This window comes from Carassius auratus, chromosome 21 (assembly GCF_003368295.1).
Source record: "Carassius auratus strain Wakin chromosome 21, ASM336829v1, whole genome shotgun sequence".
Taxonomy (NCBI): domain Eukaryota; kingdom Metazoa; phylum Chordata; class Actinopteri; order Cypriniformes; family Cyprinidae; genus Carassius; species Carassius auratus.
The window spans coordinates 16429525-16444889 of NC_039263.1; the positions used below are offsets into that span (position 1 = coordinate 16429525).

The 15365-nt window shown below is 36.8% G+C and overlaps 1 protein-coding gene across 3 annotated transcripts in view; it reads left to right on the plus strand.

Moving 5' to 3' along the window:
• unc5da (unc-5 netrin receptor Da) overlaps positions 1-15365 on the plus strand; it is a 179954-nt gene that overhangs the window by 130545 nt on the left and 34044 nt on the right. For all 3 annotated transcript variants that reach the window (XM_026196317.1, XM_026196318.1, XM_026196319.1), the window contains 3 exons: positions 6865-7045; positions 9550-9717; positions 14091-14255. In XM_026196317.1, the coding sequence (XP_026052102.1) occupies positions 6865-7045; positions 9550-9717; positions 14091-14255 (514 nt within the window). The remainder of the gene's footprint in view (positions 1-6864; positions 7046-9549; positions 9718-14090; positions 14256-15365) is intronic.

The window sequence follows — 15365 nt, forward strand, 5'->3', positions numbered from 1 at the left end:
GTTGGCAGCTGAACGCTCCCTCTGTAATCATTGCTGCTCAAAGTCTAAAGGTCAAGCCGAAGAACTCTGCCACCGGTAGACATATGAGCCAAGATGGCTCCCCCGTTGGCTGGCTGATACCATCTTTGGACGGGACACAAGTCTGGCTGAGACTGGAAATTGATCAAGGGCTCGGTCACGGCTGACACGCCACCTCTGCGCTTCACGCGGCTTAATTATTCTGCTCTCCATTCTGGCAGCGAGACGTGAAAACTTGATTAAATCACTTGTATTTGAGTTTTTGTCTTTTTTCTAAAGACATTTACGAAAGGTCACGGGGCTCGTAACAATTTTGTCATTGTTTATTCTGGCACATGTCATCCTTGTCCTTTGTTTGTTCCCCGCTTGAATGGAAACCTGTTTAGAAAATATCATCTCCCTGGAGCAATAAGATCATCCCTGTTGAATAATGAGCGTAACATGATTAAAACAATTACACCAACAAGGAAATGAAAGTGTGATATTAACTGTCAAAGTAAAGTTCATACAGATTACTCACAGCTAAGATGGGAGAAAAAAAGTCTCTCAATAACTTTGAGAGACCGGACCGATCATTAAGCTCATATTAACTTCACAATCCTCATCCAGCGACGCAATTAATCATTCAGTCTGATGAAGCAAAGTCATTTAAAGTGCTTAAAATGTAATTATTCAGCAATAAACATGGCACGGCCCGCGCTGTCAAGAGTAGGATGAGAAGGAAGGACACGTCCGGCCCGTTCTACCCTCACATCCGAAATAGAGCAGTTGGATTTGGAAAGTTCATTTCTTTTAATGCGATTCAGTGAAAGTCACCGTAGCGTTCGTAAGGGACCGCGGACTTGATTGAAGCAAAGTGATGCAAAGGGACATTAATGAAACTGGAACTTAATTGAGTAGGATGGAACAAACCCAGACTAGACCTCCTTTTGTAATTGCCTTCTTGTCACTTTCACTTTCCGTCTAAATGAATGTAAATCTAAAGGGTGATTTTTGCCCAGAATGACAATGTTATGAGGTGTTGTACCCGTTTCCGGGCTAATTAGATTGACCTGTTAGGGACGTGCCAGATTCAGTTGAGAATGAGCCTGTTTCTTGAACGTAGCCACCCGTAAAGTTTGTCCGTGTTGTTGGAATCTGCAACGTCTCAATATAACAACATGATTAACTGCAGTAAGTAACTCCTTTATGGCAGCAGTGTTTTTGTTTTTAGTTTTTTTTTTTCACATTTAAAAATAAATTGTCAAAAAAGTCAAAATGGTAAAAAATAAATAAAAAGAGAAAAAAAGACAAATTATTTAACATAACGTATTAATTATGTATGATTGTAGTATGTATGATTGTGTGTGTGGATTTTGCTAAATATCGCACGTGTGGGTGTTTCTTCAGTTTTGGCCACTTTTATATGTTGCAGTTGGTTTTAATTTATAGAAAAAAGGATCAGCTGTCTTGCCATTAAATATTTTAAATAAATACCTTCACCATTTATGTAACTATTTGACCAAAATAAAAGGATGTATAGATTTTGTTTTACACCATTTATTTATTTACACTACTTTTAAACTTTTTCTTCTGTGGAACATAAAATAAGATATTTTAAACAATGTTTCGACTGTTTTGACCACATAATAAAAGGTAATGGGGTCCAAAACAACACTGGATCATTTTGACATTCATTGCAAAATAAGATTTTTTTTCTTCTTCTTCTTCTTCTTTTGTGTTTCACAGAAAAAAATAAAAAATAAATCATGGTCATACAAAGTCATATCATTTCATATCATTTATTTAATCTCTTCAAAATCTGAAAATCTGTCATAATAATATGAATTTGTACATGTTTAAAAATATGTCTCGAAAACAGAAATAACCATAAACCCTTTTAATATGTATTGTTGGAAAAAATAATAATTATTATTTAATTTTTTTTTTCTAAATGTTTTGTTTCCAAGGAGACAACCATCTGAGAAATAAAGAATGTATGATGTACTGTAAATAAACACCAGGTAAATATCATATTTGCATCATGTGTCAGTGTATCTCCATTAGGCAATCAGTTTAAAATATTTTATTTTATTTTATTTTGTAGAATAGATAAAACTGTAGAATTATCTGTAGAATAGTTAAAACAATCAACAGTCCACAGTAAGACTATCAAGATGGTCTTTTTATTTCAAATATATTTTTGTTCAAATAAATGAACTATATTTCCCATCATGGTAACAGAATGTTTCTAAACATAGTACATTTAAGATGAGCTGGAATTGACACTCAAAGAATATTCATGACTTTCAAAAAGAAATGGCAGTATTTTTCTGTAATGCATGCTTGTAGACATTCTCAGAATAATTAAACTAAAGTGAACTTGAAGAGAGTTTATTTTCTGAAAGTACACAAGGTTAAAAGTGGCCATAAATGAAGAAGCTCCCATTCAGTATATAATGAACAGTGCCGGTTCAACGTTGAATCCTCCGATGGCTACTTCCGGCAGGATAATGCACCATGTCACAAAGCTTTAATCATTTCAAATTGGTTTCTTGAACATGACAATGAGTTCCCTGTACTAAAATGGCCCCCACAGTCACCAGATCTCAACCCAATAGAGCATCTTTGGGATGTGGTTGAACAGGAACTTCATGCCCTGGATGTGCATCCCACAAATCTCCTTCAACAGCAAGATGCTATCCTATCAATATGGGCCAACATTTCTAAAGAATGCTTTCAGCACCTTGATGAATCAATGCCACGTAGAATTAAGGCAGTTCTGAAGGCAAAAGGGGGTCAAACACAGTATTAGTATGGTGTTCCTAATAATCCTTTAGGTGTGTGTGTGTGTGTGTGTGCGTGTGTGTGTGTGTGTGTGTGTGTGTGTACATACTTTTTTTCTTATGCTATGCTATGTCCTCTGTTGTAGACACTAGGACTCAGTTGTTAAAAAAAAAAAAAAATGACATGAAATTATATGTATGAGTAAAAACAATTGCATTAATTTTTTTTTTTTCAATCACCAATAAACTTTGGGGTTTCAGGATTTTTTGTAACAAAATTTTTTATAAAGATGATTCTCAACTATGTTATGAAAGATAAAATGGAACGAATTGATAATTTTTATTGTCATTTTTTGATTTGAAACCCCATAATGTTTTGACATAACGTTTGAGATGTTGGTCTACGAAATACAATTAGAAAAGTAGTCAGATTGAAATTATAATTATACCGATTGAAAAATTTCTTTAGCTAATTAGAGGGGCTAACGTTAACCCAACTGATGGAAATAAATAGTAACTGAACTCAACTGAAAGCACAATATTATGGTGAAATTAGATCTCATGTTTGTTGAGTTAAAACCAAATTATTGTTGTATAAGCATAGCAAGCATCATAGCAAAAAAGCTAACAAACATTCATGACATGGAAACCATAATAATCATACAGAGAGAACATTGTTGCATACAGTAGTCCCCCTCCAATTTATTTTCTGTGATGTAACGGCAGGAACAACTTACAAAATATGACAGTGATAATCTTAGGTAATGATTATGTGTTTATTCAGTGTCTAATATGAGTTTGAATATTATTTTGCATGATTTTTATAGCCATAGTGAAAGCAACAATAGATATTTTACCTCAGATCTTGTAAGTAAATTATGCTAAAGAAAACAAACTGTGTACTCAAAGATGGTATAACAAAGATGGTATCCCACACTCAAAACTTTTCAGTCCATTCACATCTGAATCATCTATTTTCAAGGTCCACTTTTCTTTACTCAACAACACTCGCCTTGTTTTTGCTATCACATCGTATATTTATACTAGACGCGACAAAGCATTCCAAATCATTTGTACTTTGTGTCAGCATCAATGATTATGATGTAAGTTAATGTCGCTTTCTGATGCTGCGTTTGAATTTTCATGACACTATATTTCAAAATTAGCATGGTCCAAAAAAAATTTCTCTTGCTATTGTGTACGAGTGAACTAATTAAAACCAACCAGTGTTCTCTGATTAGTTGACCAGTGTACATTACAGTTTATTTTTCTTTTTTTCTTTTTTTATGAAGTTTCTCAGATTATATCTTTAAGATTTGCATGCAGTCCCGATGCCCTATGGGCTCTCGAAGCTGTTGTGTCCTTGGAAACTCCCGCAAGCCTGTAGAACCAATGTAATGCTAGTCCGTGCCTTCAAAGGATGTTTGGAAAGAGGTTCAATTAGCGTGACATCAGAGTTTATCTGTATTGTCCTTTGATGGTCTTAGTCGGTGGGCGTGGCGGTGGTCCGCATTCATGGGCCTGTAATTGGAACAAATGTGCTAATTAAACAAATTAATTTCCTCTGTTCCCTGACCGGAGGCTTATCACACCCGTTTGAATCTGTCCCTCTGTATTCGTTTCCTCTCTCATCTCTCCATCTCCCTCCAACCCAACGTTTCCCCCCCAGAGGCCCACAGCAGTCCCAGAAAAAGCCTGTGATTTGAATACAAAACACACACACACACACACACACACGTACAGAACAAGAGGGAATTACTCCTCAACAGACTCTTAGAAGGGAGATGGAGGCATTGATAGAGGAAAAGCTTTAGATTAGATCTCAGATAATGAAAGACTTTAGATAACAAGTAAAACGGATTCACAGAAGGGGGTTTTGGAGGTAAAATACAGGCTTTTTTAGTGTATTTGATCTGGGAACACAGGGTTAAATGAACCTGAGTGTGTGAGGTGGTTTAAAAAGATAAGGAAATTAATACTCAGTAAAGCAATAAATGATTGAATTAGGTTTTATTATTTAAAGTGTTTTTGGGCTGATAATTATGCAACTGTACACAGATGATCTCCAACTGATATCTTATAATAGTCTTAATAATTAACTGCTCAGTGTAATCTTTCCATTCACTAATTCAACACTTGTCAGTCTAGTAAACTAAAGGAGCAAATCATGCAGTGCCATCTACAGACTATGAACAATAAAACATTTATATTAGAATGAAAAGCCCTTATCCAATAACTTCATTTTATATATGACCTTGATATCTTTCAGTCTTTAGTTTGTTTTGAGGTTGTTCAATAACTTCATATTTTAGCTTGATTAAAAAAACAAACGTATTGCAGATATATTTATAATGGAAACAAATCATACAGATTTTTTTAGTTTACCAGTTAAACGTATATGAAACTCTCAATAAACAGCAGCTTTTATCTTTATATTTTTTCATAGATTAAAAATAATATATATATATATATATATATATATATATATATATATATATATATATATATATATATATATATATATATATATATATATATATATATATATATATATATTTCATGTAATAAATGTAATAATTTTATAATGTATAAAAATTATTTACATTTGTCAATGTAATTTTCAAATACTGTATCAAATACTGAATAAACATTTATCTATTTAAACATTTATCAGACATTAAATTATTTATCTGCACAAAAAAATGTAGTATTTGCTATTTTTAGTAGGAATATGCTTTATACATTTATATATATTATGTCATTAATGTTTCATGTTCCTAGGGATATTTCTCTGACATCTGTGCACTGTGTGTGTGTGTGTGTGTGTGTGTGTGTGTATATATATATATATATATATATATATATATATATATATATATATACTTCTGTTACTAATAGATCAGTGATGTTTTTCAACATAAGCATTATGAAGTCAAAGAAGCAACATGATTGGATTAGCTTTTGCGGTTCAACCGTAAACACAGAATGAAGGGAAAGGCAAGAGAGGCAGAGAGAGAGAGAGAGAGAGAGAAAGAGAGGACAAATGCAGTCACTGCCGTTCTGGGAGCTCTGGAATGGAACGGAGAAAAGAGAGAAATTAAAAGCATATGATGAAAGAGTTCTCTCCGGCCATCACGAAGATGAGAAAGAGAGAGAGAAAAATCTCTCACACATGACAATCTGATGGCTGATTTATTGATTTTCCTCTCTTCATTATTCTTTAAGGCCTTAGAGAGGGAGTTGTGCAATTTTGCTTGCCCCACGTGCGTGTTTGCTGCCGAGATGTTCAAGCTCTGAGGGCGAGAACTTTACACATAAACAGAGATTCCCAAGGGTTGTGCTGTGTTTTTAATCTGCAAACACGCAGTGACATAAATCAACCCACGTCCCTGTGCCCTGACGACTGCCGCCCCTCTGGACCGACTTAGAACTAGCGGCTGTTAGCAAACGATTGCAATTTACGTGATCAACCATGCAAGAAGGGTACGTCGTCACGCCATTGCTACGTTTGTAAATCCTAATGAATCAGAACGTCAAACATCAGAGCTGAATAAAAAAACACTTGGCGGGACTTGACCTTGCAGTCGCCCCAAACTGACATGAGGTCTTTGGATGAGCTGTGACCTGTCACCCGATGGTTGACGTGTTTGAATGTGACCCCAAAAAAAAACGGAACATCATTTTTTGTGCTGTCAGTCTTTGATAGGTCACACAGAGGTCATTGCGAAGTGCTTGCTGTTGCATTGATATGGCTGGTGTCTTATTTGACAATGTATTTTGGATTTAATTGGCTGAGCTGATGTGGGGGCGAACTTTGCTCCAGATAAGCTGTCAGGAACAGCCTCATGCTGGTTGTGAAGTCTGAGAAAAGGTTGGCAAAAAAACTTTTGCAAATCAAACTCTATAGCCTCCTCGTGAAAACTGTAGATTGGTTCCAGGAGAGGGGGCTGCTTTTTGCTTGTGGCCTCAGAGTTGCATTGCTTCTCTGCTGGTTGGATTGACAGTAAACTTTCATTAAAATGTCTGGATTTACTCACAAAGGCTGGCTTTAAACTGTCAAATCTGCCTGTTTTTTTTCTAGGTTGAGTGGTTGAAGAATGAAGAGCTGGTGAGTTCTCTTGAGGACATCAATATTGACACTCGAGCCGACCACAACTTGATCATCAATGAAGCAAGGCTGTCTGACTCTGGAAACTACACCTGCCTGGCCAGCAACATCGTTGCTAGAAGACGTAGCGCCACAGCAACAGTCATAGTATTTGGTATATAAACACATTCGGAATATCATTATCATTCAAATATGATTTTAGTTTGGTATTTAGTAGACTTTACTCTAGACTTTTTTTTTCTGTGATTCTTTCTCCAGTTTACATGAATCATCCACAGCTGATTGTATTCATCAAGGAATAAAACAAGTGACTATCTTTATGGATGAGTCACTAAATCATTCACAACCAGTTTGTACAGAAACACTGATTTATTCAGGAACAAAACAAGTGGCTTTCTTTATAAGCAAGTGATCAAATCATTTACAAAACAATTTGTTTTTTTAAAAAAAGCTGATGGAATCATTCTATTACTCACTCATAAAAACTCAATATTGTTTCTGAATTAATTAGTGTTTTGATTGAATCATTAACTCATACAGACCGGAAACACTTTTTGACACCTACTGTATGTCACAGTGTAACCTAAAACACACATTCAGAAACAAAATATGTCTTTATGAATAAGTCATTAAATCAATCACAGCTGTTTTTTTAAAAAACACTGATTTAGCCAGGAAAAAAACAAGTTATACTTTTAATGATCAAGTCATCAAATCACTCAAATTCTGTTTTACAAATATTCACTCATAAAGACAGTCACTTGCATTGTTCTTGAATGATTCAGCATTTTTGAATGAATCTTTTAAATGAATGAATCACTCGTAACCACCTACTGATGTAACGATTAAAACTGTAAAAAGAGTTGCTGAACAAATCCCCATCTGACAGTCTGGCGGAAACACAAACAAAGCAGAATGACAAACAACAGTGACAAAAATGCCAGTGTTGTTGGACATTGGAATAAGCAAATGTATGAACGGGGTATGAGAGCCACAGATTCCTTAAATGATAGGGAAGAAAACATGCTTTATATCATGCTTTTGAGTGTAAGTGCCAGAAAAGTTGCATTGAAACATCTGGATCTCACAAGAGTTACTGCAGATCACAATGTGTGAAAGTTTGGCATGCTGCAGAATGGTGCCACGCATCCATTTAGTCACCTACACCGACCTTCACTCGAACAGTTTACAAAAAACGATCACCTATAAATCACCATCTCGCCATGATCCGTGACACAGCATCCTCATTTTTCAAATCCCCAATAATTCATCAAGCGAAACATAATGTAGAAATCCACCGTTTCATCATTTCTCCAGACCTGTGTCTGCATGAGGCCATCACTTAGACGCCTGGTATGGGTTCGATTATCTATTTTTGTCAACACATATAATGAGTTAATGATTCTAACGCTCCCCGTGTGGCCAGCATTGCCACGGTTCAGGCTCCATTAGCCTAATTGACATGGTCTCCTAGTGTTTTATCCTCAATATTTTGATGGTAAGGTAATATGGCGCACTCTTTCTCCCTCTGAGTGGCTTCTTAGAGTCAGTCACAGATGAAGGCTAAAGCTGGCAGTTTCAGAGGCTTGATTAAACACACTGAAAAGCTTTGACATCAGCTGTCAGAAGCAGGCAGCGCTGATTGAGCGCTAACTGACTGATCCGCAATTAACGTTTAGCAGCTAGCGTAGCATCTACAATTTAACATGACTCCCAGCAGTCCCCTGGGCTCAGCAGCTACAAGAAAATTAATCTGTGTGCTCGTATTAAAGAAACAAATGCATTGTTTGCTGGCTATGATAATATTCATAGAGCAATGTTAATGAGACAATGCACTGGGTAAGAGAAGAGAAATTAGCTAGTCTTATATTTGCCGTTTGGAGGTGGTGAGTTGTACCCACAATTGAGCACAATTTCTGAAATGAATAAGCAGAAAATTTTATATTTTGGCAGTAGTTAAAAACAGAACCCTTTTATTATAATGAAACTATTGGTTATTTTCAAATGTATCTGTCCATCACATGTCCGCTTCATGTATTCATTCATGATGTCTATCTTAGTTATTTGTTTTTCTCATTAAGTCCTCAGCGTGGCTGTTAGCATGTGTTAGCATGTTTATGTAGTCTTGGGCAATATGAAATAGCATCTAATGTAATATCTGTATAATCCAGTTTCATGTACCAATTAAATTAACAAATCATTAGTCGAGTTAATTACATGGAGTATTTCATAGAGCTATGTGTGCTGTTAAAATCCTGTTGCATGTAAGTACTTATAGATTGCAGAGACATCTGTGAAATTGCACACATCTGGGAAGTACTGATTCCATTTTGAGTTTATTATTTGCATGTAAACATTTCATAAACATATTAAAAGAGCCAATTCACGCACAAAAGTTAATCAATTGCTTATAAGCAGAAATAGAGATTAGTATTATGTTTTAGATTTTTATGATTTTGAAGTCCCCTTGCAAAAATCCTAACACATTTATTTTTATTTTTGGTTACAGAGCTTGCTTTAATGTAGTTGCATGTGAAGCGAAACTCTCCAGATTGAACCATGTGGTGTGGATAAACAATGCCTTCTAGTAGGCCGTAGAGTAATGATGCATAAAGCTCAAAGCCAATGTTAATCCACACTTTTTTCTTTCTGTTTCAGTGAATGGAGGGTGGTCATCCTGGACAGACTGGTCAGAGTGTAACGTCCGCTGTGGGAGAGGAGTTCAGAAGCGGACACGGACCTGCACTAACCCTGCTCCGCTTAATGGAGGAGCTTTCTGTGAAGGAATGTCTGTTCAGAAGAGCACCTGTAACTCTCCTTGCCCAGGTTAGAGACACAGAACAGTTAACCTGTGAGTTGTGAGCTTGCAGTCTGAGCTGAATGTCATGAAACAGCAAGGTCTGGGTGTTTCAAAAACAAATCTGTTATCCTTAAGTGTATGTCTTGATGAGTCTAGTCTGATTTGTGAAAAAAATAAGAGCCTTATGAGCAGGTTATTTTGTTATTGGTTTGAATTGGTCTGCCAACTCAATAATTTGTGAATCATTACTGAACTTTCTCACTATATTATGAATCATTACTTTCAGTCACATCTTATTAGGGTGTAAAATATTTAAGGCATTGCTATACATATGCTACATTCATATGTTTGGGGTTGGTATGTTTTTATGGCAAAGTTTTGATAAATATTTATGAATTTATATTTTTGTAAGTCTTATTTTCATGAAGAACAAAAATAGAGTAAAACAGTAATATTATAAAGTAGTATTACAATTTAATATATTGTAAAATGAGTTTGCTGGCCAATTAAGAACAGGGATACGATGGTCCAGGTACTGGTAGCTTTGGCGCTGTGTGCAGGTGCCAAGTCCTGTTGGGAAATGAAATCTGCATCTCCATAAAGTTGGTCAGCAGCAGGAAGCATGAAGTGCTCTAAAACTTCCTGGTATACGGCTGCGTTGACCTTGGTCCTCAGAAAACACAGTGGACCAACACAAGCAGATGACATGGCACCCCAAACCATCACTGACTGTGGAAACTTTACACTGGACCTCAAGCAACATGGATTGTGTGCCTCTCCTCTCTTCCTCCAGACTCTGGGACCCTGATATCCAAAGGAAATGCAAAATTGACTTTCATCAGAGAACATAACTTTGGACCACTCAGCAGCAGTCCAGTGCATTTTGCCTTTAGACACTTCTGAAGCTGTCTGTTGTTCAGAAGTGGCTTGACACAAGGAATGCGACAGCTGAAACCCATGTCTTGCATACATCTCTGCGTAGTGGTTCTTGAAGCACTGACTCCAGCTGCAGTCCAGTCTTTGCGAATCTCCCCTACATTTTTGAATGGGTTTTATTTCACAATCCTCTCCAGGGTCCGGTTATCCCTATTGCTTGTACACTTTTTTCTACCACATCTTTTCCTTCCCTTCGCCGCTCTATTAATGTGCTTGGACACAGAGCTCTGTGAACAGCCAGCCTCTTTTGCAATGACCTTTTGTGTCTTGCCCCTCCTTGTGCAAGGTGTCAATGGTCGTCTTTTGGACAACTGTCAAGTCAGCAGTCTTCCTCATGATTGTGCCTACAGAACTAGACTGAGAGACCATTTAAATTCCTTTGCAGGTGTTTTGAGTTTATTAGCTGATAAGAGTGTGGCACCAGGTGTCTTCAATATTAAACCTTTTCACAATATTCTAATTTTCTGAGATAATGAATTTGGTATTTTCCTTAGTTGTCACTTATAATCATCAAAATTAAAACAAATGAACATTTGAAATACATCAGTCTGTGTGTAATGAATGAATACAAGTTTCACTTTTTGAATGGAATTAGTGAAATAAACTTTTTATAATTATTTGACCAGCACCTGTATACAGGGGTGCACATATGTTTTTTTTAGCCTGGTTCTCATATGAGAACCCTGATATCTGGTTTGGTTCTTACTAATTAATAATAGTGATAATATTATTGCACTTTATTTTCATTTATTTATTTATATATATATATATATATATATATATATATATATATATATATATATATATATATATATATATTGTATTGCTTATTGTAGTCCGCAAGTGAATGAAATGTCCCAGTTTTGCATTGTGCTTTTAAAACATTAGTGGGTAGCCTAAATTTACATTTACATTTAGTCATTTAGTTAAAGATCAATAAGATACTGTTAATACAGTATATTAATACTGTTACATGTTGTTATAGTACCTCTTCTGGAAGTTTTAATGCATTAAATGTGCTCTATCCTTTCTAGCTCTTTGTTCTTGAAAACCCAGAAGTGCATTTTGCCATCAGATTCAACAGTCCAAGGCTTGTCAGTCAGGTGGTGTGAATATGCCACACTGCTATGCCTTGTTAATTAAACATGCTTTCTGAACAAATTGATGGCAAATCCATCTGTCTAAGAACCTGCATATAAAGCAGTAATATACTGTAACTGTTACGGTTATGGTCTGTTTTGGTTTGGTTTCTGTTTCACATTTCCACATTTACACAATTGAGTTCCAGTGTCTATTAGTTTCCATGGTTTTTGATTAAATACTCCACCTGTTTCAGTTCTTCCCAATTGTGTTTCCTTTTTATAAGTCATATGTTCTCCCCTGGTCCCCCATTAACTCTGATCCTTCATTGTGTGCTTCATTCAAAGCCAGCTCACGTGTAATATAATTGCAGACCCTCAGTTGAGTAGTATTTAGTGGCATTTTTCTTTTTTATTTGTTATTGTTTCTTTCATCCCTCTCCCTCTATGGACCTGGCCGAGGCCTGGAGAAGCAGGGCCGTCCGCTGGAAGACCACACCAGGGTCTTTATCAATCTGGCGTGCTTTACTCACTTCCCGGACCACTCGGTCTGTGCTGCCCCACTCCCGATCCAGAGCCCAGCCAGCCATCACCATCATGATACATGGAAAGTTTGCCAGCAGAGCCCACTGCAGTCGCAGAGCCCAAGCTTGCCACGATTAAAGAGCCAGCACAAAGTTTAAAGTGACAGTGCCTATCATCGTCCCAGTGCTAGGACATCAGCTCCGCCTGGGCTCCTTGCTCTCTCGCCTCCACCCTGGCCCATCATACCACCAGCTCCATTGGGCTCCCTCATCCCTCCGGCTCTGACTTGGTCAGTTGTTCACCATCTGTCGCCTCAGGACTCCACTCCTCTGGCTTTGTCAGGCTCATTCTTCCCTCCAGCTCAGCCTCCATCCTCAGTAGCTCCAGCTCTGCCGCCAGTTCCATCAATTCTGTGGCTCTCTGTCTTCATCCTGGGCTCCTCTTCCACCTCTTCCTCTGCTGAGGGTCGCTATCCTGGCTGGTCTCTGGTTCCCAACCTGGCTCCTCCTGCTCTGGGCTTCTCCCTGGCTCCTTCCTCCATCTGCTCCGCCTTGGCCTAATGAACTGTGCCCTTTTCCCGTTGCCTGCCCCTCACCTGCCCACAACCACCTCCTGAACCCCACCCTCCATCCTCTGTTGGACTATTTTTGAGTGTGCAAGGACGTGCCATTCCAGGAGGGGGTGAAATGTTATGGTTATGGTCTGTTTTGGTTTTGTTTCTGTTTCTACATTTCCCTGAGTTCCTGTGTCTATTAGTTTACATGGTTTTTGATTAATTACTCCACCTGTTTCAGTTCTTCCTGATTACGTTCCCTGTTTATAACTCCTGTGTTCTCCTCTGGTCCTTTGTCTGCTATTGATTTTTATATGTTTTGCTTCATTGGACTTACTCCTGAATTCTAAACCCTGTTAACGCTGATCCTTCATTGTTCATTCCAAGACAGCTCACATGTAACGATAACAGTATGTGCTACATTCAAATTGACCTCAGTGGCATAAGCGTCTGGAGTTTTACAGTTGATGTGTATCTGCGTTCTGTTAATGTGGCACTTTCATTCTCACAGATTTCCTGTTTACTGACTAAAGCGCAATACAATGCTCTTCATAGCGAGCAAGAGAGATGGAGCGAGACAGATAAACAGGGATAAAAGAAATTCAGAAAGACAGACAACTGAAAGAGAGCGTGTATATGTGACAGAGATTTGATGGTAAGAGAATTCAGGATTACGAAATTCCATAAGTCGAAGTTTAGGGAATCAAGACAGACAAAAATATGAAAGGAGAAAGACTGAGGGGCAGAAAGAGAGGAGAGAAAAAAGAGTTATCAGTCGCCGGGTCCTCAGGTGTTCTAACACTGGCTAAATTTATGGTTTCATTGGAAGCACCAATCACATGGGAACCACTGGTCATGTTGGGGGAAACGTTATCTGAGGAGGGCACCAGTCACTCTGCAATGAGAGAAAAAAAAAACTTAATCTCGCTCTCCAGCCCAGCTCAATCCCAGTACCCCACTCAACAGAGACACACAAACACGGCATTTGCATTTAGATTAGCCGCAGAGGAAACACCAGCAGCCCATGGAGTCATTAGGGTAAAGGGAAAAGCCTGATGGAACAAGACAAAAGTAAATAGTCTTTTGCTTTTGTGAGAGACAAACCTTGTGAGGGAAAATCCTGGAATTATAGGAAGACATCCTGCAGAAAGAGGAACAAAATGAGTGACTATTCTGGGAGAATGTTTATATCAGATACACAAGATTGGTCTGAGAGGAAGTATGAATTCCAATTTTTAAGTTGCAAACTCTGCACAATAAACTTTTTATGTGCTCTAATGAAAATGTGTGTCTTTGTGTGTGGCAGTGGACGGTGGCTGGGCCGAGTGGACTATGTGGTCTGTGTGTAGTTCTGAATGTGAGAGGCAGCGCACTAGAGAGTGTACAGACCCGGAGCCAAAACATGGAGGAAGACTGTGTGATGGACCTGCCCTGGACATGGACAACTGCACCGGAGACCTTTGTATTCAAGGTAATAGTCACCATGTCATTACTGCTGTCATCATCATTATTACTGTCACCTCCATCTCTGGAATCACTTTAATCATCACCTGGATGAATGCCAATCAGAACAGAATTGAGAATGCATTTTATATCTTGAATTTAGTTCAATTTGAAAGTTGATTGTGGAGTTTAAACTAGAATTAAACTGAACTGAAATTCAGAGAAATTTGTGAATGCAATATTTGTCATTCCTTTTTTATTATTATTGGAATTTTTGCAAGACCATATAAAGTGCATTCAGTGTAAAATAAGAAATTACAGACTGTCTCAATATAAACCCATTCAAAACTCTCCAGCCCCAAAAAACATTTGAATATGAAACCAAATAAAAAAAAAAAAAATACAAAAATGGATGAATAAATAAATAGAATGTGTCATCTTAATCAGAAAAAGGTTTCTTAAAACTTTACAGAAAAACTTACATAAAAATATAAAATAGCGCCAATATAAATTTGTATTATTATAAAAATAAATATTGTTTGTTGAAGTTTTAATAAAGTTAAATAAATTAATAATGTATTTCTTTTTTCTATACATTTTTGTTTTTTACACGTATATTAAAGATATAAATATTATATATATATATATATATATATATATATATATATATATATATATATATATATATATATATATATATATATTCACAGTATATATTAAAATAAGTTTATAAACTTTAATAAATGAATAACTTATTTTATACTATGCACACAAATATACAGAGGTGTCAAGTAACGAAGTACAAATACTTCGTTACTGTACTTAAGTAGAAATTTGGGGTATCTATACTTTACTTGAGTAATTATTTTTCAGCCGACTTTTTACTTCTACTCCTTACATTTTCAGGCAAGTATCTGTACTTTCTACTCCTTACATTTTAAAAATAGCTTCGTTACTGCTATTTCATTTTGGCTTGTTTTCATTCCGGGTGTCATCATTCAAAAAAAAAAAAAAACTATAGTATCCAGATAAATCGCGCCATCCGGAAGCAGTGAATTTGATTGTGGTTGGATGAGAAGTATAAACATATACCATTCCGACACCCTATTGGTTTGTACGTGATCCATCGCACCTGCAC